The sequence below is a fragment of the Eulemur rufifrons genome, chromosome 28 (genome assembly GCF_041146395.1).
Source record: "Eulemur rufifrons isolate Redbay chromosome 28, OSU_ERuf_1, whole genome shotgun sequence".
Lineage (NCBI taxonomy): Eukaryota > Metazoa > Chordata > Mammalia > Primates > Lemuridae > Eulemur > Eulemur rufifrons.
This window is the reverse complement of record NC_091010.1, coordinates 27,475,439-27,499,524: the sequence shown is the minus strand read 5'-3', so window position 1 is coordinate 27,499,524 and position 24,086 is coordinate 27,475,439. Positions and strand designations below refer to the sequence as shown.

At 39.4% G+C, this 24,086-nt stretch overlaps 2 protein-coding genes across 8 annotated transcripts in view; one reads left to right on the top strand and one right to left on the bottom strand.

Annotated features, from left to right (window-relative positions):
- Positions 1 to 580: 580 nt before the first annotated feature.
- NRBF2 (nuclear receptor binding factor 2) lies at positions 581 to 14,547 on the top strand. Of its 2 annotated transcripts, XM_069460148.1 has the most exons (4): positions 581 to 768; positions 6,846 to 6,930; positions 11,858 to 11,898; positions 13,033 to 14,547. In XM_069460148.1, the coding sequence occupies exons 1-4, from the start codon at positions 739 to 741 to the stop codon at positions 13,741 to 13,743; spliced, it is 867 nt and encodes a 288-aa protein (XP_069316249.1). In that variant the 5' UTR covers positions 581 to 738; the 3' UTR covers positions 13,744 to 14,547. The 2 variants fall into 2 exon arrangements, with proteins under 2 accessions (XP_069316249.1, XP_069316250.1); XM_069460149.1 differs by lacking the exon at positions 6,846 to 6,930.
- Positions 14,548 to 20,234: 5,687 nt separating this feature from the next.
- Positions 20,235 to 24,086, bottom strand: part of JMJD1C (jumonji domain containing 1C) — a 229,995-nt gene continuing 226,143 nt past the window's right edge. For all 6 annotated transcript variants that reach the window (XM_069461114.1, XM_069461115.1, XM_069461118.1 and 3 more), the window contains 2 exons: positions 21,465 to 21,596; positions 20,235 to 21,144 (listed from right to left, as the gene is read on the bottom strand). In XM_069461114.1, the coding sequence (XP_069317215.1) occupies positions 21,055 to 21,144; positions 21,465 to 21,596 (222 nt within the window). In that variant the 3' untranslated portion in view covers positions 20,235 to 21,054. The remainder of the gene's footprint in view (positions 21,145 to 21,464; positions 21,597 to 24,086) is intronic.

The window sequence follows — 24,086 nt, the reverse complement described above, 5'->3', positions numbered from 1 at the left end:
CTCACAATTAACTGTTAAATGAATCAGTATTATATCTGGCTATCTGTGACCCTTATTATTTTAACAGTTTGTGAGCAACTTGAGGGCAGAGCCCTGAATCTATCATTCATGTCTGTTAGCCTCCAGGGGGGTCGGCAGTAGTCCAGTGCATGGTTTAGCATTTTCAAATCTGCTTTTTTGAGGGGGAAAAAAATCCGGTACAAAAATAAAGGTGGGAACAGGAGAGCAAGAGAGGGTGTAGCTAAACAGAGTGGATTTGAGGAAAAGCCAGGCTGGAAGGAAATATGAGAAGCCAATAGCAGAAAGCCATTCTAAGCTATGAACTACAAGGCCGCACCGCCTCACGTGACATCAGAGTAGCGTCAAGAAGCTGAAGATGACGTCTCTCGCGAGAGGAAAGACTGACCGCACGCAAGCGTACGCCAGCTGGTCCCCCTACTTCCCTGAGCCCCAGTCTCTCCTTGCCCTCCCTCCCACCTTGAACTAGCCGCCGGCGCGCGTGACGTCACGGCGCCGTGCGTGGCCGTGGCGGCGGCGGCGGCGCAGGGGGCGGGCCCGCGGCGCGGCGCCGGAGGAGGAAGTGGCTTGGTTGTTGCTGTCTGTGCTCTCACCGCTGGCTCTCCGGGAGCGGAGAGGAGCCGCCGTCTCCGCGGCTGCGTCGCGCCTCCCCGCCGCTCCCCTCCATGTGCCACGGCGCCGCCGCTCCCCTTCCCCAGGCCGCCGCTTATCCCGGGGTCTATGGAAGTAATGGAAGGACCTCTCAACCTGGTGAGTGGCCCACAGAGGATAGCGTCCCTCCTGGGTACCTTTGCCTCAGGAGCCTGGTCCCGTCTCCGGCGTGTCGCCTGACCTTTGAGGCTGGGAGGCGGGCTCGGTAGGGGTTTTCGCAGCATCTGGGGGCACAGGCAGGCCCTGCCCCACAGCGGCTCCTGGCATGCCGCCCCACACTTTCTCGTCTTGGGGATCCCCGGGAGGCTCCTGCCACCTCCGGGCGCCCCCTGCCGCAGGGCCCCAGGCGAGGGGATGCCACCAGCTGGGACTGCCACCTCCTCCTCTCCGGCCGGGGGAAATGCCTCCTAGCGCCACGTAGCCACCTCCCTGCAGTCTGGAGAGACTGAAGCCGGCCAGGGCAGAATTGGTGTGTAATACTGGTTTTAACTTCTAACGTGGGAGGTCTGAGTCTAAGCCTCTCACTTTGGATAGATGGAGTAATATTCCTCCTCAGCCCCATTTTTCTCTTTACTGATTTCTCACACATATATTGATGCATAAACTGAGAGTCTCTCTTCTCCCTGAACAAATTAGACACAGCTGGTAAAAAAGAGCTGTCCCTCTTTAGCTCAGTTTCATCAATTTAGGCATCATGAAAGTGCAATAGATATTTGCTGTTTTCAGAAAAAGTGCTGGTAGCCTATTTCCTTATTATATTTTTAGGTATTTCAGGTTTGCAGTTAAAAAAACAAGAAGCCAAAGAGAAAGAAAAAGAACTACCAAGAAGAAACACGAGTTCTTTCCAGACTGGCCACTACATCTTTTAGTTTCCCGGAGAGGGTACCCGTTTTGGATACAAAAGTCAGATTACTTAAGGTTGCATACAGGAAGATCTTTTAAGTCAGATTTGCAATTCTTTGCCATAGTGGGATTGGAAAAAGGACTATGGAGGACTAGGTTCTTACTTCCAAAGCCTGAAGTCGTGGAAGAGCCTTGGACTGGTTCAAACTACTCTATAGAAAAGCAATAGAGCCTGGTGGTTTTAAGAGTATAGATTCTGGAGCCAGACAGCTTGAATTTGAATTCTGGCATTGTTGCTTAGTAGCTGTGTAACCTTGGGGAAACTACTTGACCTCATTCTGTTTCATGTTTCAGGTTTGTTGTGAAGGTTAAAGGAGTAAGTAAGTGAGTGAGTGTAAAGCACTTAGAACTGTACCCAGTACATAGTACAGTGTAAGAGTTAGCTATTATAACCAGACCATAAGCCCTTCATTTAAAATCTGTAGAATAAAAGTTTGGACTTTCTGAGCTTTGAAAACCTGAGATTCTAGGAACCTAAAGCTGTGGTTCCAAATCACTGGTAGTAGGCTAACTACTTTGAGGAGCCCCCCACCCTCACTCCAGTTTTATTAAGTTGGGTTTTATCTCCATTGGTAGGAGTTCTTTACACTTAAGAAGAATTAGACTACATTTGTGAGTTTTAAAAACCAGGGAAATATCTTGCACTTCTCTTGTTTTTAAGAAACAATAAAATATAATGGATGGCTCAATACTGAAACTTAATAGGAATATTATTAAAAATAACCAGCCTCTTACAGAGTGCTTCAAAGTTCAAGTGTCCTTGCAAAATGACCATTGGTTCAGTTCCAGTTAGCTTCACTTTATTTGGCTTCAGGCTGCAGCATAACCCCAGCCAACTGCCCCACAGGTGTGGGGGCTTATGAGAAGACTGGAACTAGGCTACAGTTGTAGATGGTGCAGCAGAATCACCAGTTTAGGAAAAATTAGTTAAATGGTGACTATAGTATTTAAATTCTCCTTTTATAGAAGGAGAATTTTGAAAAAGTTCTCTTAAGCAGGCTAACATAATTCCATAATCCAACCATAAAACTTACATGGGCAAGTATCAGAAATTTGGCATCTTGGTTTCTTAAACCATTTGAGATTTAAAAGATCTGATTTCCAGCCTAGCTGATTATTGACAGATAACAGTGGAAGAGAGATTGACATTTATGTGAATTATTTAACTGTGTTGCTAAGTACCAGTGACAGGCCTCTGTCAAGAGTTTTAGAAGACTGGAGTTTTTTGAAAGCTGTCATTCTTTTATGTCAGGGGATGCTTAACTTAGTATCTAAGTTATCTTAGTATCTAAGTATCTAAGTGACTCCACATGAGAAATAGTTCCCAGTGCTATGATTTGATGAGTGCCTTTGAAAAATCCCACAAGCTTGTATATACAAGCTTTTTCTCATGATCTCAGTGTAGTCCAAATTTACTGTATGAGGACTTACTACAGTACATGGATTTATAATCATGTGTCCTCTGGGTATCCTTGGAATTTTGTAAGAAGTTTCCAGTTATACAGATGAATAAGCCTAGACTGAGAGAAATTAAGTAATTACTTAGGTCAGTGACTCAGATACATCATGGATCACAACTTATTTTGATATGACCTCTCTCTACTAATGCTTCTGTATTAATGTACTCCTTATTTTCATTTCAGTATGGTCCTGTCTATATTGAACCATAGATTGTGTGTTGGCATTTAGTGCCTCTGCCCTAGTATTGATTCTTTTATGTTGGATTTGCAGTAGGTGCCTGTAGGCTTATTTCCTCACAGTGAATTTTTCAGATCTGGAAGAGACTAGTTTGAAATATTTATTTTAATATGTAGTTCCGATAATGTGTTCTAGTTCTCTGGTTTTTGAAGTTGATGAAAAGAAAAATAAATTCTTCATCGAAGAAAAAAATAGCTAGTCTTTTGTACTCTAAGTTTGTTTCATCAGGTTTTTTGGGTCAATTTTTACTATGGGAAAATGGTGACTTATAAAATTACTTAGTATATATTTAGGGATTTCTTTGCATCCATTTAATTTTGGCAGTGTGAGTGCTGGTAACAAACTTCAAATCTAGTTCTTTGGTTTGTTTGCTGCTGATTTGGAAAGTGATGTCAGATCTTAATTTGAACATGACCGTTGCTCATGCTTTGCTTACCTCTGCTGCAGAGGGCAGGGTCCATGTGACTGCGTGGCCACATTGTTTTCTGTGTGTTTGGCCCTTAAGGGTGCTGAGAGTAACGGCTTCGCTCTGGAATGGTCAGTTCTCACATCATGTGATGTGGTTAATGAAGCCTTTTGTTTTTAAGCTTCTTCATCTAAGAAGAGGAATCAGATATCATGGTCCAAGGAATGGCCTTGTACATCCGTGGAGCCAACTATATATGTTAACCATGTTGGCACTAAAATCTTTAATATGAAAAGAGGCTATTTGAACCCCATGCTGCCCTGAAAAATTCAAGGAAAATTCATCCTATGTCACAAACTAGGCTGGGCCTAATGGAGGCACTCTGGGGAGAGGCAGTAGAGCACTGAAATATATCCAGCAATTATTAAGTGGTGGGGTTGGCATCAGACATTTTACATACATTATTTGTCTTGTCCTCTTAGTAGCTGTATGAGATATTCCCCCAATTTTACAGATGAAAAATTTGAAATGCAGAGTAAATGGTGATAATGGGATTCTAAAGCAGGATTTCTAAATAAAATATTGATCTTTCCAATGCTTGCCCATCTGTTTTGACTGTGATCCACAATGAGAAATTTTTACAGCTTGGTACATGTATGTATTACTGCAGAGCTGTTATATTATAGAAGATGCTTCCTGGAATTGTGCAGAAATGCGGGGCCCTCATAAACTTCACCAAAAACAAAACCTTTTTGCTATATATGATGCAGTGTAATATTTACTATAATATTAGATTGTTTTAAAATGCAAGTTGTGACCCACTAAATTGATTTCACAACCCACTAGTGGGTTGCATCCGGTAATTTGAAAGATACTGCACAAGATTCTCACTGTCTTCGCAACAGATGGTGGCAGTTCTGGAAAAAAGCAAGCTTAACTGGAAATTGAAGAAAGCAAAAAGATGCAGGGGGAGCTGCATGTGGGAGAAGTTGATCCTTAGATTTAAAATTAAAAAGAGTTCTTCCTGAAATTCTCTAACACTTGAGCAGTTATCTTAAGTATAAATGCATTGCAATTTCAATGCTTATTGTTTGGAGATACTGCTGGCAACCAATTCAATGCTTATTGTTTGGAGATACTGCTGGCTACTTGTCTGTAGGAGACTCATAGTGAAATGATTGGGACAGGGGGAGTGAATGAGGTTTCTCCTTTGCTCCTAACTGAAGACCCTACTATAGGTCAGGCATATATTAGATTTTTCTGTGCTGCCTTTTTGGTATTGTGTTCATATGGTATTCCTTTTCATCTTTACATATAGCTTTCCCCAGGGACACAGAAATAAATAAATTGAAAGTTATAAAAGGTAATACTGTTTAACCTTGGGAAAGAAGACAATATTGAACCTGTATTTTACTTTCTTTTAATTTATTTTTTGAGACAGGGTCTTACCCTGTGGACCTGGATAGGGTGCAGAGGTGTCATCAGCTCACTGCAGCCTCAAACTCCTGGGCTCAAGCCATCCTCCTGCCTCAGCCTCCCAAGTAGCTGGGACTATAGGTGCGCCCCACCACGCCTGGCTAATTCTTTCTGTTTTTGGTAGAAACAGGGTCTCACTCTTGTTCAGACTGGTCTCAAACTCCTGGCATCAAGCAATCCTCTTGCCTTGGCCTCTCAGAGTGCTAGGATTACAGGCGTGAGCCACTGTGCCTGGCCAAGTATTTCTCTTTTTATGACTGGCTTTTTTCACTTAGCAAAATGTCCTCAAAGTTCATCCATGTTATATAGCATGTGTCAGAATTTCCTTCTTTTTAAGACTGAGTAATATTCCATTGTGTGTATATAATACATTTGGTGTATTCATTTGTTGATGGACATTTGGATTGCTTCTAGCTTTTGGCTATTGTGAATAATGGTGTTATGAACTGTGAAGTACTTTTTGCTTTTTTTTATGAAGCTTTGCTATATCATGTGAGTCAGTGAGGAAAACATTACATTAGTTAGAAGACTTTGTTGATCACGCCTTCTTCTGGCTAGCTAAATGTAATAATAATCTTAGGTAAGTTACATGACCCCATCAGTCTATTTGGCCTTCCTATGTAAGAGAGAGAAACACATTCACAAAGTTGTAGTGAAAACAGATGAAATAAATAATGTACATTAAAGCTCTTTTGAAATTCTTAAAGTGTAGCAAATATAAGGAGGCCAGTGACAGCTTATTTAATCCATTTACCTTACATTCAGGGCCACTTAATTTGCTTTTAGAACTTCTGAATTTGTTCTTTTGGTGACTTGTACCTGAAAAAAACCTACCCTGTGATATTAGATATTGGTATCATTAATTCCTCAACTGTACAATTTCCACATTTTTTCTTTTAAAAACAAATAGTAACTTTAATGTTGAAAGAATGATACAAAAGATGCTTGGATTTTACTATTTGGTAAATGATTTCCTGATTATAGTTTTTAAACTATATAGACTAGTGAATCTGCAAAATAGCCCTTGTTTTGAAAGGAGCTTGTTAAAAATAAAATGCACTTTTTTTTTTTTTAATTTTTGAGACAGGGCCTCGTTCTGTTGCCCAGACTGGAGTGCAGTGACCCAGTCATAGCTCATTGTAGCCCAAACTCCTGGGCCCAAAGGATCCTTCTGCCCTGGCCTCTCGAGCAGCTGGGACTACAGCTATGTGCCACTATGTCCAGCTAAGTTTTTCTTACTTTTTGTAGAGATGAGGTCTCGCTGTGTTGTCCAGGCTAGTCTTGAACTCCTGGCCTCAAGTAATCCTGGGCCTGCCAAAGTGCTGTGGTTACAGGTGTGAGCCACTGCACCCTGCCAAGGAAATATACATTTTGAGTAACAATCTGTGATTGCAACTCTTTTGGTCTATTTCTGAAGAATGGAAGAATGTGGTCACTGAAGGAATGAAGTGCCTGGTGTCAACCCTGAGAGTGATTTATTGGTGGTGTTGAGAGAAGCTGCCAGTTTCTTTCAGGTGCTGTATTTCTAGGCTCTACTAATTGCATTTTCCTAGTTATAGATACAGCTGTTAATGGTGGTTTGATGTGTGGCAACATATGGCATTATTTATCTTCTTAAAGGTGCCTTTTTTTTTTAAAAAAAGTCATGTCTTATTTTATGATTCAGAGGAACTTAGGAATGTTTGTTTTCTAGGCTCATCAACAGAGCAGACGGGCAGACCGTTTATTAGCTACAGGCAAATACGAAGAGGCTATTTCTTGTCACAAAAAGGCTGCAGGTGAGTATTCTTTTTAAGAAACACTAAGTGTAATACTGAAGGGCAGTTTTCCCCCCAGTATCTCTTAATACTTTATCTAAATGAAAATCACAATCATAGTGGTGTGGTTGCCCTGCATGTGCAGGGTCGACACTGCTGACCCACCAGAACATCAGCTTTGATTATTTTTCAAGCGAGTGTAAGATTTCCTAGCTCCTCCTAACCCAGTGTGTTTATGCGTGAAGATGGCATAAATACCATACTGGTAAATGATTCCTGGCACAGCTCTCTGAGCCCAAAGATTCCTAAAGACAGAAGCTGACTGCTAGAAGCCTGCCAGTTTATCTTATTATAAAAAAGGAGTCAGGGTTTCAATAGCTGGCCAGTTCAGGTTCTGAAAGTAATAATAATTCAATTCCGACCAATTCATTTTCACTGAGTGTCCATTTTCTAAGATGCTGAAAATACAAAACCCACCAAAGACCTTTGCCACCTCAAATGGTGGAAGATTTTTTCCTGTGGTCTTTCTTTAGGTCTTTCTGTGTATTTCATCTCTCCATGCCTGCCTATAGTAACATGCTGGTGATAGTTTTCATTTAGGTATAAAGTTTAGAATTGCTGGCTTCTTATCAAAGACCTAATTTTATTAGCTCCTGGGGGCCTGTTTTGCTTAGATCAGTTTCTGTTGGCTGAGCAACAAATCAAAAAGCTTTGGGAAAGGGGATGTTTTAATCATGCTGAATCCAAAATGGGTGTGAGTCACCTTTCTCAGAGCAAGCCCTGAAGTCTTTGTGCTGGTAGGCACCTTTTCCCTTGGGTTGGTCTGATCAAAGCCAAATTCTTTCCTGGCAGAGTCTGTCCCTCCCATGTTATTTTACTGCTGAAATACAGACTGCTTGGTGGGCATTGGTTTGGATAAGTCCTCTTACTTCAGTGATTTTTGCCTATAAGTCACTAATTTTCAGAGAAAATTTCAAGTCTTAATTTTTTTTCTTTAATAGAATTAGTTTTGCTGTTGAAGAGTATCCCATGTATCTGTTCTAGGGTTGAGCACATGTTTAGGTACCCCATAAATCTGTATTTTTATGTGAGTTTTATGGGGGTTTCGTATAACATTAAGCTTGCTAGCTAGTGCTCTTTAAATCTTTTCTAAACCATATTTTGTTGTGAATCAGATTGTTAAATCTGTAGTCACCATAAAGACAATATACTATGTTTAGCTTTATTGCCACGCTAGAGTGCAATGGCATCATCGTAGCTCACTGCGACCTCAAACTCCTGAGCTCAAGAGATCCTCCTGCCTCAGCCTCCCGAGTAGCTGGTACTACAGGCATACACCACCACACCCAGCTAATTTTTCTATTTTTTTTTCTTTTTTTGTAGAGAAACCTATTTAAGAAAACCAATGCCACCATGAATTGATGCCTTTATAACCCAAAATAGTCATGGTTACACATATATAACATGTTAAAACAGTGAATCAACATATGTTGTACACTGAGCTATATGATATTCTGAATATAAAAGGGAGAAAAGGTTGGGCCTGGCGGCAGCTCACACTTCTAATCCCAGTACTTCGGGAGGATGACTGGAGCCCAGAAGTTCAAGGCCAGCTTGGGCAACACAGACTGCATCTCTACAAAAGATACATACATATAAATAAATTAAATAATAATAAAGGGAGAAAAGTTCCATTCCTAACCTAATCCTTGTCTTTGAAGACTTAAAACTATTGTTTGGTTTCAAATACCAACCCCCCCAAGTCTGTGACATTCTTAGGAGTAGAAAAGATAAAGGCAGCCAGTTAGAGCACATTGGCTTTAATGATGGAGATAGAACTGAATGTGATTAATAAATCCCACTGAGCAGATTTGGAGTTTAGACTTGGTTAAAAATAGCTTTGTGTTTTGTTTTAGAGTGGAGTTGAAAATTTATGTGGTTGAAATGAGCTGTTTTCTAAATTGACTCACAACTGGGGCTTATAATAGGTGTTTTGGGAGGTATGGATGTAGATGTATTCTGAAAGGAAGGAAATCATTTTAGAGATGTCATAGGGAACAGTCAACACCTGAAAAAGACAAGTAGGAAGGAAAGCCAGAAACGGGAGGACTTAAGAGCAAACGAAGTTAGCCTGTGTCCAGCTCTCAAAGATCAAGGAGGACCTCTGAGACTAAAAACTTACCCTGAGATTACATAGTTAAGGAAGACTCTATAGCCTCTATACTTTGTAGTATTTGTTTTGTAAATGTGTCGAAGTAAGAAGTTACTTGATTTTTCTTTCCTCTTGTGGAAAGATAGGATCTACGCTTGAGGTGGAAAGAGGCTAAATCAAATGAAACTGAGCATACACAGGTTTGCCAGATAACCTGGGATAGCAAATCAGGAAGGAAAATACTATCTAAATCTGGCAGCGGGTGCCAGATTTTTTTCCATATTGAAAAAGGGTAAATTTAACAAGTTACAGACTCCCAGGGATTCAATATTGTTAGAAAAATCTTTTGCTTTAGATCTTTGACTAGCAGCTGTAACTGGATTGGTGTAATTCTCTTATTGTTCTCATGCAGTCCAGTTCCTTAAGTGAATTTTGTTTCACAGACAACAAATGAGCAAAAGCTTAAATGAGGAAGTTCCGGGGCCCTCCTGTGAAACTGGTAACATGAAAATGATTCTAGTGCAGATCAGTCTTTATCATGTGGTGGTGCTGTTTGGCTGCACATTTTGTGCTCTGGTACTAGTTTAATGGATAGCTGATAGAATAGTGCAAATTGGTTATTATTTTGAGAAATAACAAGTTCTTCAGATTTCCTTAGTTCCTTTTCCCCATGATTTACTTACTCTCTACTTTGAATTTTAGCCTTGTGTCATAATTGAAGGAAGTGGTTTAACCAGAATTGTTAGATTTTTCTGAGATAATATTCCTTTCCTAAACTTCTGTCTTGGTGGGCATTTGTTCCTATTATGTGTGGAGCAAATCCATGACCATGCAATCAGATAATAATCTTTTTTTTTAAATAACTTAAAAAAAAAAAAGCGCCCCAATTGTAAGATTTAAATGTGGGAAATACTTTAAATGACAGTGTGATTCTTTGTTGAATTATTTGTGCTTTGGGGTATCTTTGGGTATCCTTTTCTGTCATGTTAAACAGTTTCGCTGTTCTACAAAGGGAAGTGTTTCAGTTGGTTTAAACTTGGTTTTGTGAAAACTGTTCTATTTGTTAGAAAAGTGCATTTGAAACAAACTATAGTTCAGAGAGACATGTATGCAGGCAAGATGGGAAGGCTAAGAACATTCCTCCTTACTGTATCAGGGCAATAGCAGAGCATATAGAACGCCCCAACAGATTTAAACGTGAACAAGAGGAGAGAAATAGTATGCAGCTATACAGACTTAGTACAGAAATAAAAGACAAGAACAAATTGAGGGGAAAAAAGGTAAGTATGGTAAGTATGGTTGTAGCAAAGACTTCTCCATACCAACTCTTACGTTTTTTCGTTCTTGGAGCATCTAATTTATATCTCAAGGACTATGGTAGATGCAAGGAGACAACAATTCTAAGTCATGAAATCAGAAAAATCATTAAAATGTTTGGATTAAGACTGGACAGAAAGCAGTGCTTTGTGGTATCTGTAAAAAGGCAAAAAAGGAACTTAATGTAGGAATGAAAGTTGTGGCGGGCAAAAAAAAAAAAAAAAGAAAAGAAATGAAAGTTACCAAAAAAGTTTATAGTAAGCAAGAGATAAAAAATGGTGATGCATGATTTATTATTAGTAATACAGTACTTGTTATTTATATCCCATCTTGTTCCAGAAAGGTTATAAAGTGTCTTACAGAGGAATATAACAATGAAATATAGAATGTAATTAAGAATAGGTAGATGAGGAAATCTATAGAAAGATAAAATGGGAAAGGACTGGGAGTATAGTTCACAAAATGTACCATGAGTTCTTGCATATTTATAGAAGGAGAACTTGCCTTAAGCTTTCTAACAGCCCAAAGAAGAAAGTAAGGATTTTTACATTGGCTATTTGAATTCAAACAAATTAAGTCACTCAGGATCTGATCCTAAGATGACAGAAAAGTTTGTTGAAGGTCTTCGTAAATGACATTATGCTGTTCTCATTAACTTCCTAGACTACGGCAACAAGTTCTTAGAGCTTTTAACTACCTAATTTGTAGTAGACTGATGGCATAGCTTATTAAAAGTTGAGTCTGTAGGAGGCCAAAATGATATAGTCCAGGTATTCAGATGAATAAAAAGTCATTGGTAATCTCTTGATATTTTTGTGAACATAATGAGTAATAGGGTTTCGATAGATTCTTGTTTAATTTTAATCTTCCCTAAACCTGTTTTTGTGATTAGGCTATCTTCAGGTTTTTTGGTTTCTATTTTTTGGTGGTTTTTGAGACAGAGTCTCCCTTTGTCGTTGGGCTAGAGTGCAGTGGCATCGTCATAGCTCACTGCAACCTCAAACTGCTGGGCTCAAGTGATCCTCCCAAGTATCCGGGACTATAGGCGCGTGCCACCATGCCTGGCTAATTTTTCTATTAATAGAGCTGGGGGTCTCACTCTTGCTCAGGCAGGCTGGTCTCAATCAAAATCCTGAGCTCAAGTGATCCTTCTGCCTCAGCCTTCCAGAGTGCTAGGTTTACAGGCATGAGCTACCGTGCCGGTTTAATTGTAAAATCTACAAGGGTTTTAAAGAACAAAACCTTCAAGATGGGATAGGGAATACTTACATTTCATTACCACTGACATCCTTTTTTGGAGAGGTTAAGAATCCTGACCTTTTTTTAAATCTGAAGTTATAGCAGAATTTTTTTTTAAGACCAGTTCTTTTGTCATATAAGGAATATTGAAACTCTTCGTTTTATCTGTTAATTACAAAATGATGACACTTACATTTTAATGTGCCTCTTTTTTTTTTTTTTTTTTTTTTTTTTTACCAGCATATCTTTCCGAAGCCATGAAGTTGACACAATCTGAGCAGGTGAGACATGTTCTTAATATTTGCAACCAGGGTTAGAAAGATTTTCTTGTAGAGACTTTTGAATGATGTATAAAATAAAGCATTGTGCCCCTCTCAAAACACTCTAGTCAAAAATATATTAAATAGGCAAGATAAAAGTACTTCAGGAAGGAAATTAAAACTAAATGAACTGCCGTTGATGTCCCTGACATGGCTTGAAGAAACTTCTAGCATTTTTCTTAGTGGTTACAGATCTCAGATTATCCGATGTATCTTTAGAGACCCTCTTAGGACCTTTCATGATCATTAGCTCATATTTGACCATTAGCTCACACAGCTGGACTATGCTTTGCTTGTTAAAGATAGTTTAAAAATTGTCTTCTGTGTTTGGGGAGAGCTTGCCTAGGTTTTAAAAATGCCTTTATCCAGACAATTCCTGATTATAAAAGTGGCAGGTTACCTAGGAGGTACTTGGTAAATATTTTTGTGACTGAATTAAAGGTACCATTTCTGTGAGGGATGTCAGTAGCAGGAAAAATCTACTCAAACTGAACCCAGGGAACTTAAAAGTTGTGTTCTATCATTTACACTCCCTTTGACGATATAGAACCTGGTTACGTAACATAGGTGTGCATTGAGCCCTCTAAACACCCTAGTAATAGGAAGGCTTTTTTCTTGTTTTTCGAGACGGGTTCTTGCTCTGTGGCGCAGGCTGGAGTGCGGGGGTCCGGTCATGGCCCACTGCAGCCCTGAACTCCTAGCCTCTCGCCTCAGCCTCCCAAAGTGCTGGGATTACAGGTGTGAGCCAGCGAGCCTGGCCAAGACTTTCTTTTCAGCTATTTGTAGAGATAATATGTCTAAAGAGGGAAAATTTCTATTTTTGAGTACAACTGGCGTTTGCAGATGGGGTAAGGCACATTTAGTGTGTTGATTGGGTATAGGACTTTTGACTTTCTGAATGAATAGTGTTTTGTTTATGAATAACAGTGTTAGCTTAAGACCTAGTTAACTTGAAAAATTTTTGAGGTTTCATTGAATTGCAAACATAGTATATGAATTCTAAGTGTTATTGAGTTAGAAAGGAGGATCTTGGGGTAGTATATATAGGATATTACTAAAGAGATTTCAAATTGTATCTTTCTTTCTGTGTAATAGGCTCATTTATCACTGGAATTGCAAAGGGATAGCCACATGAAACAGCTCCTCCTCATCCAGGAGAGGTGGAAAAGGGCAAAGCGTGAGGAAAGATTGAAAGCTCAGCAGAACACAGACAAGGATGTAGCCACCCATCTTCAGGCATCTCACAAACCCTCTGCTGAGGACACAGAGGGCCAGAGCCCCCTTCTTTCTCAGAAGTACAGCCCTTCCGCGGAGAAACACCTGCCTGAAATTCAGGGGATCTTTGACAGGGATCCAGACACACTACTATTTTTACTTCAGCAAAAGAGTGAGCCCACAGAGCCATGTATTGGAAGCAAAGCCCCAAAAGATGATAAAACGATCATAGAGGAGCAGGCAACCAAAATTGCAGAGTTGAAGAGGCATGTGGAATTCCTTGTGGCTGAGAATGAAAGATTAAGGAAAGAAAATAAACAACTAAAGGCTGAAAAGGCCAGACTTCTAAAAGGTCCGATAGAAAAGGAGCTGGATGTAGATGCTGATTTTGTAGAAAAGTCAGAGTTATGGAGCTTGCCACCACATTCAGAAACTGCCGCAGCCTCCTCAACCTGGCAGAAGTTTGCAGCAAATACCGGGAAAGCCAAGGACATTCCAATACCAAATCTTCCTCCCTTGGATTTTCCATCTCCAGAACTTCCCCTTATGGATCTCTCTGAGGATATTCTGAAAGGACTTATGAATAATTAAAATGGAAGGTCACAGAAGAGGTGAAAAGAAGAAATAATACAGTAATACAGTTAAGCAAAAAAAAAGGGAAAACCACATACAAGGGTAATCCCGGAAATGCTTCATCATCTGGCAGACTGGGGAGAAGAGGCAGTGCCAGGACTTGGGAAACGGTCACTGTGAAATACGTCGCATATCTGATTCATTGACTTGAGCTAATGATTCCGACTTGGCAAGACACTAAACTCTTGGAGGTTCACTTTCTCCTGATACAAAACCAAATGGCTACCTGGAATAATTTTTTCAAGCAACAATTATTTTTCTTATCTTCAGGGTTAAAAATATATAAAAATATGTTACGTGTAATTAATCTATAATGCCATAAATGATAATGCAAAACCTAAATAATATGGTGGCCTGATGGACTGCCTTATATTTGAGACATGCTTTTTATCATGCATTGACTGTATGCGTTTCGTTATGCACATTTTGTTTGTTTAAATAAGGTGTGTAAGATACACACCTTTCTAGATGAAACTATATGTGCCACACTTTGCACTAATAATGATAACCTCAAGACTATCAGGAGAAATATTTAAATTTCCATTTTATGAAAGGAACCAAATTATTAGTTATGCTTTTTTAAACAAATTACCAGTTTACATAATTAATCAGGGTGCATTTTAAGTTCTAACTTTGTTTTTTGTATAATGCATCATTTGAAAATACCAAGGAAATGTCCTTTGTTTTTAATGATGCATGAGTGGAAGTAATGCTAGTTGGCAGTATTTGATTGTAAGAAATCAATAAAGTAATTGTGTTTTATACCTTTGTTGAATGTGGTTGATAGTTAAAAAGGAAGGCACCGAATGGCCTTGTCTCTGTGTTATAAACGTTGAATATGAATGTGCACAGATGCGGTCACATGATTGCTCTGGTGTGTCAAGGATTCTTTTCCAGTGTTTTATAGTGTATTTCCCCTACAATGAGGGTGAAAAAGAGTACAGAAGTTCTAAGGCTTAGAAGTGTTCCCAACCTTTTTCTTGACCTCACACATGGCAGCTGTGGCAGAGCACAGTGGATAGGGAAGCACTGCCTTGGCACTCTCCTCCTGAGTTGGATAATGTTGGAGGAGAGGGAAGGGGAAGAGGAGAACGTTCAGGCACAAGCCACTGGACTTGCTGTGTGGAATTATGGGAGTAAGAGAAATACACTGCCTCTGAGGGAATGGAAGACAGTTGGGTTGAGGGGGTAGGGTTGGGCTCACACATTCACTGATGAAACTAGTAGAGGTAGGAAGGGCTGAAGTGACCACGCAGGAGCCGTTTTTTCGTTTCATCTTGCTGCAGATGAAACAAAAAATAAACTGGCCTCTTAAAATAACTTTTTTTGAAATAGTCTCCCTTGGCCACTAGAGTGCAGTGGCGTCACCATAGCTCACTGCAAACTCAAACTGGGGCTCGAGGGATCCTCCTGCCTCAAGCTCCTGAGTAGCTGGGACTACAGACTCTGGCCTCCATGCCCCGCTATTTTTTTCTATTTTTAGTAGAGATAGGGAGTCTCTTGCTCAGGCTGGTCTCAAACTCCTGGCCTCAAGCAATCCTCCCGCCTTGACCTCGAGTGCTAGGATTCCAGATGTGAGTCACCACACCCGGTCTTTAAAAGATCTTAAAAGGGCCGGGCGCGGTGGCTCACGCCTGTAATCCTAGCACTCTGGGAGGCGGAGGCGGGTGGATCGCTCAAGGTCAGGAGTTCGAGACCAGCCTGAGCGAGACCCCGTCTCTACTAAAAATAGAAAGACATTATATGGACAACTAAAAATCTATATAGAAAAAAAATTAGCCGGGCATGGTGGCGCATGCCTGTAGTCCCAGCTACTCGGGAGGCTGAGGCAGTAGGATCGCTTTAAGCCGAGGAGTCTGAGGTTGCTGTGAGCTAAGCTGACGCCACGGCACTCACTCTAGCCTGGGCAACAAAGTGAGACTCTGTCTCAACAAAAAAAAAAAGAAAAAAAAAAAAAAAAGATCTTAAAAGAATTACATACTCCCCTAAAAGTTGTTACTTAATTTGTTCATGGCAGTGGTTTAATATCCCAAGCTCTGAGGACATTTTACTTGCCTAACTTTCCTCATAAACTTGAAATTTAAGTTTGTGCCAAAAGCAAACTACAGTTGTGTTGCTTAACAACAGGTATGTTATGAGAAATGCATCATTAGGCGATTTCCTAGCATGTGCTTGGAAATCTAGATCCATAAGTTATCTATGCAAAGATCAAAAGTGATCTTTATCACTATATTTTTGCCATAATCCCAATGTAGCCTAATCAGAGGTCTGTGAGGGAGTGGAGGGCATAGCTGTTTGTTCTCAGATTGTGTCCGAGTTGCAAGCCTGTCCTTTTAAGAGCTACTGCTGACCAACAGTGCCATCTAGTGGGCAGTAAGAAACTGTTTTGGTTCTTCGGTCATTAGCCAGGAAAGGTATTTGGTCTCCAGACTGATGGCTAAGGTGTGTTAATGACTGACATGGAAGAATGGGTCTGACTGAGGTCTTAATTAACTTCTCTAGTCTAGAATGGTCATGGAAACCCAGTTTAAAAAGAAAGTGTCTTTGAGACAACCTTGGCCAGGTTAGCGCAGGCAGGTAGCGTTGCACACTTGCTTCCAGTTTGATACGGCCTTTCAGGTCTTTCTGCCTGGGTTTAATCTCAATAACGTTGACCTTCAGTAGGCCAACAACCTTCCACTTCCCTGGAGGTTAAGTTGAAAGCTATCATCAGCAAGAATCAATCTAACGGGGAGAGGGGTTTACTAATCTTTTGGAGAATTTGGTGGTCAAAGCAGGCCTGAAAAAATGTCCCAATTTCTTTTGAAAAGAATCAATTTGATGTTTGCTTAGGACCTGAGGGGCCGAGGGTGGACTGGGCCTCAGAGTTAACAAAAAACCCCTTAGTTGGTTACTAGTAAATAACTCGTAATAGGAGTGGTTTATAGACAATGCCTCAATTTAAATCAGTGTAATCCAAATACACGCTGTCAATTTGTGTTGGTTTTGCTATCCTAGTTCTATATATTTTTATGGGGTGTGGGTGTAGTTATGGGGCATTTAAAAACTAAAGAACTATTCCTACCATCTTGACAGAATTTCTAACATTTTAATTTTTTGAGACAGAGTCTCACTCTGTTGCCCAGGCTAGAGAGCCGTGGTGTCAGCCTAGCTCACAGCAACCTCAAACTCCTGGGCTCAAGCGATCCTTCTGCCTCAGCCTCCCGAGTAGCTGGGACTACAGGCATGTGCCACCATGCCCGGCTAATTTTTTCTATATATTTTTCAGTTGTCCAGCTAATTTTCTATTTTTAGTAGAGACGGGGTCTTGCTCTTGCTTAGGCTGGTCTCGAACTCCTGAGCGCAAATGATCCACCTGCCTCGGCCTCCGAAAACATTATTTCTTGTTCAACATAATTTGTTTCTGGAAAAATAGGAGTAAATTATAGTTATGCAAAAATTTTTGGTGAAAAGTTCCCATGCATCATGACACACGTCGATTAACCATTTCCAAAGAATTAGAGGACAAAATAAACATAATAATAGGTTGGCTGTCAGTTCAGTTTACTGATTGTGTTTACGGAAAAGGGCTAAAAGGCAATCTAAATATGTCCACATTTGCTCTGTCCTGTTTTTCTCTTACCTGAAGGGTTGTGCAAATACTGCCTCCTCTCTGAAGCCTTCCTGAACCCCAGACAAAATTACACCTTTTCCAAATACTTGTATATACCTGTAACACAGTATTTAGCAATACATGGCACATTACTGAATGTCTTTTTGACCATCTTATCACCAGTGCCAAACACTTTTCCATATTCTGCAATAGCCCCACTTTGCTGGCAGAGTGGTACTTCCTCATTTGTATTTGTTCACTCACCCATCTCTCCACATCTTTCATCATCTGTCAAATTTAGGGTTAAAGACTAGTGGGCAAGAAGGTAGTTCTGGACTCCTCACTTGTCCTCAAATGTACCTCCTTTGAAAGTGGAATCCAGCTGATCCCCGCACACGTCCTTGGTAAATCCTCTACTGGCCCCAGGGGTGAGGTCTTTTTCCACAGATAAGACACAGAAAAGAGCAACCCTCCAGTCTTAGCTTCAGCTGGATGGTTTATTTACCAAGAGCTGACTGAGAAGCTGAAGTCAGCTGTGAAAACCTCTCCAGCCAAGGAAGGGAACTCAAAGTGTGTTTGTAGCCAGTGATGTGAAACTGCCAACATTTCATTTTTGTTTAAAAGTCACTTAACTTTCATTAAAAGAACCAGATTGATTACTGTGGGAGCCAAAGTACTTTGCATACTACTCAGTTACTAAATTTTTTGTATGGTTTCAGGGCATAAATATCTAGGTTAATGTAATTATTGCAAACCTGGGATGTCCTAACGAAAGGTCTAAGTCTCAATCTTAGTGACAGGTCTGTCAGCATACATGGCTTTGTATCTTGGCCAACTTGCTATACCCCAATTCATAATGAATACTGTATTGAATAGTTGTAGAACAGTAACTAATCATTCTCTTTTTCCTCTCCCATAACTACTGATCTTGTCTGGGACAGCATCTTTGATAGGCTGGCTTCTAGAAATAAAATATGCTGTATCTATCGATCAACTGATTGATCGTATTTACACATGAAGCAAAGGTATGACAGCACCTTTCTTCTGAAGCTTACTAATCTTACCGAGATGTAATTAAACCAATACCTATCTACCAAAAAGGGAAATAAAAGGAAAGCAGACACTGATAGGTATGGGTGCTACAATCTCAAAATGCATGGCAGAAGAGAAATGGATTTGAACATATGTAATTTTATTCAGGAAAAGGAATCCATGTTCAAGTATAAACGACATTAGAATGGGAAGGATCTAAATATTTACAAGTTTCTCTTTATAAAGACTCTCTGACATTTCTCAAATTATTGTATCCATTTATATTAATACTTACCATATCACTGTCTGGAGGAAGCTAACATATTCAGACATTCTCATAGGTGAGGAGTATCTGAGCAATCAAAAGAATGGAGGGAGGCCGGGCGCGGTGGCTCACGCCTGTAATCCTAGCACTCTGGGAGGCCGAGGTGGGCGGATCGTTTGAGCTCAGAAGTTCGAGACCAGCCTGAGCAAGAGCGAGACCCCATCTCTACTAAAAATAGAAAGAAATTATATGGACAGCTAAAAATATATATAGAAAAAATTGGCCGGGCATGGTGGCGCATGCCTGTAGTCCCAGCTACTCGGGAGGCTGAGACAGGAGGATCCCTTGAGCTCAGGAGTTTCAGGTTGCTGTGAGCTAGGCTGATGCCACGGCACTCACTCTAGCCTGGGCAACAGAGTGAGACTCTGTCTCAAAAAAAAAAAAAAAAAAAAAAAAAGAATGGAGGGAACAAGGTAAATGGTCAGAGAAGGGGCCCCAGTAATTAGGGAGCAATCAGTAATACAACTCCCCAGCTTTCCAAAAAGCCTACAAATGTCTCTTATGATGTAAACATTACAGTTCTCTGTCTTCAACCCAGGCTTACCAATAATTAGGTAATTAGCATGGAATTTCAGACCAAGAATAGAATATTCTTCAGACTATGATAGAATACTATCAGGTAAATTTACTCTGAAAGAAGCCACATTGCCTGAGTAGAACTTCCTTCCTTAGCTCCAGCTATTCTGAAGGGGTTGTAGTATGGTTCAGAGGTGGCTCGAGCAAGAGCAAGAGAAGCAAAAGCATTTTGGAAGAAAATCACCACAGACTTTGGGCTTCCAGCATATACTCCAGAATTAATGCGCCTTGTCTTTAAACTAATTTCACATCAAAATTAAATCAAATGGATCATATGAAAGCAGTAGGTGAAAGAAACCATTTAATCAGTTGAGGCACATAGGGTAAAATAGCATTAAAAAGTCAAAAGCTCACAAAAAGCGGCTCACAAAAATCATTTAAATATTCCTCAGCCCCAATTTTTTCCTAGCCAAGTAGTCATCATCCATCTCATTAACCCTTGTGCCAGGTGTAAGGTATTAATGTGAATGTAACTGCTCACCTTACCTTCTTGGCTGACTCTTACTTGAAGTGGAAGATGGCGTAACAGACTACATGGAGCTGAATGATGGTGGGCACGAGCAAAACCAGGATAAAAACTAAGCAACTTGCAAGGTGTCACAACTTGGGCTACTACTTTTTTCTCTTAAGCTGTATGCTTTCAGATAAGAAGGAAAGGCTGTCCTCTTAATATCCTGTAGGTGTCAGTGGATGCCTATATTTTTCCAGTAACTCAAAGGATTAGGAATGTGTGAGCCTCAAGCAACCCAGTGATTATTAATAGTAGCTAGCTGTTAAAACCAAGACTCCAAATGAAAACAACTTGCCAAGGTCATACAGTCAGTAGCAGAACTCATATTCAAACCCAGGCCGAGCGATTTCAGGATATTCTCTGTCCCCAGCAGTATGTATGTCAAAAAAAGGGAGAACTCTGGAACAAGCCAATTTTTGATAAAGTCTTTTTAATGGAAAATGTAAAACCCCTTTTAACTTTAATGTACAAAGCCATATGTAACACTTGCACTTTAACAAAAGCAAGCCAATGTTTTAAAAAAATACATCATTAAATGTATATATGTATATATTTACATAGGATATTAAGTTTAATATTTAGCTTTAAAAGTTCACATAAATTTTACCAAAATGAGACAATTTTAAATAAATTACACCTTTTGAAAATGTTTAATTGTACAGTCAATAGCTTCAACAAAATATTGAAGTGTCTGTATTTAGTATCTACTTTATATACTTTATATTTTACAGATTTTACAATTATTTGGCAGTAATTTTCTGATTATGACATGACTGCTGTGCGATTCAGCAATTTCCCAAACGCAGGCAATAGCTGGTGTTTGTGTCCTATTCTCACAGTAACTGTCTCAATGTAGTGAAAAATATCAGTTATTTTAGTAAACTGTACAAGGTCACATTTACACTTGATCAACAATATAGCATAGAATTTTGTATTTTTTACCAAAAATAAATACATCATTTTAAATCTGGCATTTTCACAAATATCATATACACTATAATACAATAACAGCTATATAGTGCTGCTTTTTAAATTTAGCTTGTTTTATAACATTGACTCACAGGAGCTGTGACATATGCTATACTGCTGCGGTGTCAGTAACAAGTAATTACTACAAAGAGAATTTCTTGGCACTGATGGTTTTATGAAGCTTAAGTCAGTGTGCATACATATCATCATTAAAGGGTAAGTAACCCCAGTTCAACTGCCTAAAAACATCAAAATGAACTACACTTAATTTTCTTCCATATCCTCTACTTCATCTTCATGTATCTTCAAAGCTCTCACCATTTCTTTGACTGCATGATACAAGATATTTTTAACCTGAAAGAGATGTTGATATTTCTAATCATATCAGCAGAACAGAAATTAATAAATGACAACTGCCAGATTAAAAAAAAATAATAATAATTTTAATGGGGACCAAGGAAAGCCAAATTTAAGAAAAATGTCAAAGTTTGAAAGTGTTACTAAACCAATAGTTAGAATAAGGGCCACTAAAACTCATATAATTAAATACATCTTTGGTTGTTATCCTGGTGTGACCAACTAGGCAATGGCTATCTAAGCTGTTATGCACCGATTGTATTTCTGAATACAGAAAGCCTGCAGAACAGGACCTAGTTAGAATACTCATCTCTTACCTGTAGTTTATCATCATAATTGATTTCTTCCTTCAAAAGTCTCAGTTCTTGTGTTAAATGAAATGATTCTACAAGATGTTCTGGAGACACAAAGTCTTCAGTTACCTGAATACAGCTGTGAAAATTCTGTACCTATCCCCAAAAGAAAAACAGTGAAATATAAATTTTAGGAGCGGGGAGCAAAGAAAAGCCAAGTTGTCTAAAACCTACAAACACAGGAACAATTCTGCTAGATAATTTATTTTCTATAAAACATCAAATGGATTTCAAAGCAGAAGACCACTTTATGAGAAAGTCATGTCACTGAAAAGCTTCATGTAAAGTGACTTTGTAAATGGAATATTTTTCAATGATAAAAAGAAAATAACTTTTCCAGGAATCCTTTGGAGAGGCTGATAATCAGACCCTAAACTGTCAATGATCCTGAACTGTCAATTTTGTCAAAGTCCTTTTTTATTTAATGTGTTACTTTAAATACTCACTAACTGGAAAGAATCTACCAGGCAATCAATCTGAGTATGTTCCTTGTTGCTCCTTTGGCTTTTAGCATTTTGGTCATTTCACTGTTAACTCGTATACTAGAGAACAGATTAAAGAAAAGGAAACAAAACTTAGTTTTTTAGGAACTAGGACAAACAATATAGTTCCAGACAGATCTACTGACCACAACTAAGTTTCAGAATTATCCTAGGATTCTGGTTATTTGCGCCCTTCTTTTGTGACTATCTTCAAATTAGCCAATCAAAGATACCCCTTCAATCTCCTATGACATCAGTACAACAGTTTTCTCTCTCCTGACTAAATGCTTTTCACAGGAAGCCAGCCAGTGAAGTCTTTATCTGTTATTTGTTCAGCATTTACAAACTGACTTTGCACTTTACTATGTTTTAGACCTACTTTCTACTGATGCTAAGTAGAACAGAGGAAGATTCAAGCTGATCCAATCTTAGATTTGTGGTGTTTCTAGGTTTTCTTTTAGTGACATTAAAAACGTCATAAAAATTCCTGGGAAAGGAGAAATAACTGAAAAACTAAGCACTTAAATTTATTCTAATTTTTTAAAGTATGCAAAATAAATTTAACTTGGAGGAGTGAGATGAAGGAGATAATAAGTGGGAAATGGAGACTGTGGGGAAAAAAAAATCTACTTGATGAGAGGGTGATGGAATTCCAGAGAGGTTAGAATTCCTCCTCTGGGCATAATGACCACCTGAACAGCTGCTGAAGTCTGCAGAGTTCTTTAACTCAAGCACTGTGCCTCTATTGATAACTTGGTAGCATAGTAAAGTAAACATTCTCTTTCTTTAATCATTAGGCTGTTGGTTCCTCTGGTGGATGAACATACTGGATGCCTCACATTTTCAGCATTTCTGTACAGTCTCACTGGCTCTTCATTATGTGTCTGTAGAACAGATGCTCTATTTCACAGAGCAGGAAAGTATGGAAGAGATGTTCAGCGCCTGTCCCAAGACAAATCAGCCAATAAATGGCAAGTCAACAGGAGCCCAACTCCTGTGATGTCTTCTCTAATAGATGCTTTACAGTCCTACATTAAGTCCTCTCATACCAGCATACACAGTCTCCAAATGCCCTCTCTCCTTATGTCTTTCATTTATCTGAACATGCCGTGGGGAGAGTAAGTCTTTCCAAAGTTTTAGCATTTACCTTTTGGTATGTCTAGCTCTAGCATGGCCTAAAATCACTTGTAGCTCCAAAATTTCTACTTGGTTCCTTTTTATGATTTCTCTTTATGGATTTCTCCTTTTGTTCATCCATCATTTTCCTGGTTTCCATTAGCTCTTTCAGCATATTTAAGTTGTCTAATAAATCCAATGTCTAGGTTTCCCAGGAAAGGTTTCTGTCAATTTATTTTGTCCCTTTGAATGGGCCATACTTTCTCTTTCTGGGTATGCCTTGTACTTTTTTGTTGAAAACTGGGCATCTGAACATTACAATGTGTTAATAACTCCGGTAATCAGATTCTCCCCCTGCCTCAGGGTCTGCTGTTGTTGATTGCTGAGGGCTGCAGTTGTCCATGTGGTTAGTGACTTTTCCAAACTTTTTGCAAAGGCTGTTATTCTTTGTTGGGTGTGGTTACTGAAGTCTGTTCCATTATCTCAGTGGTCAGCCAGTGACCTAACAGAGATTTCCTTAAATGCCAAAAACTGGCTGCCCTTTTCTTCAGTAAGCAGTCTTCTGGTTGCTTTAAGTTTGGGATTAGATTCCAGAGCTCTGAAAAAGTTCGTTCTGTCAGTCTTTGCCAGATTATGGTTGTTCTAAAATGACTTTTAGAACAGTGAGACCTATATTAGTGCTTACAAGATGCTATTATGTTTCCTAATGACTCCCATCTTATATATTTTGCTTAAAGTCTTGAGGGTTAGTTTGAAGAGGCAAGGTTCAGTTTTAAAGCTGAACACAACTGAACTTCCCATTCCGCTTATCCCTTTTGTTTGCCATGTTTGAGTCATTTATATTTCACTTCCTTGATGTTGTCTTATTCACATTTGCCTTAAAGGATTAGTTATAATCATAAATAGTTAATATTAAGAAAATGTAATTTGTATTCATAGTAGGAAGGTTAGTATCTTGACAGTGTGACTGCTATATACTCAGCTATTT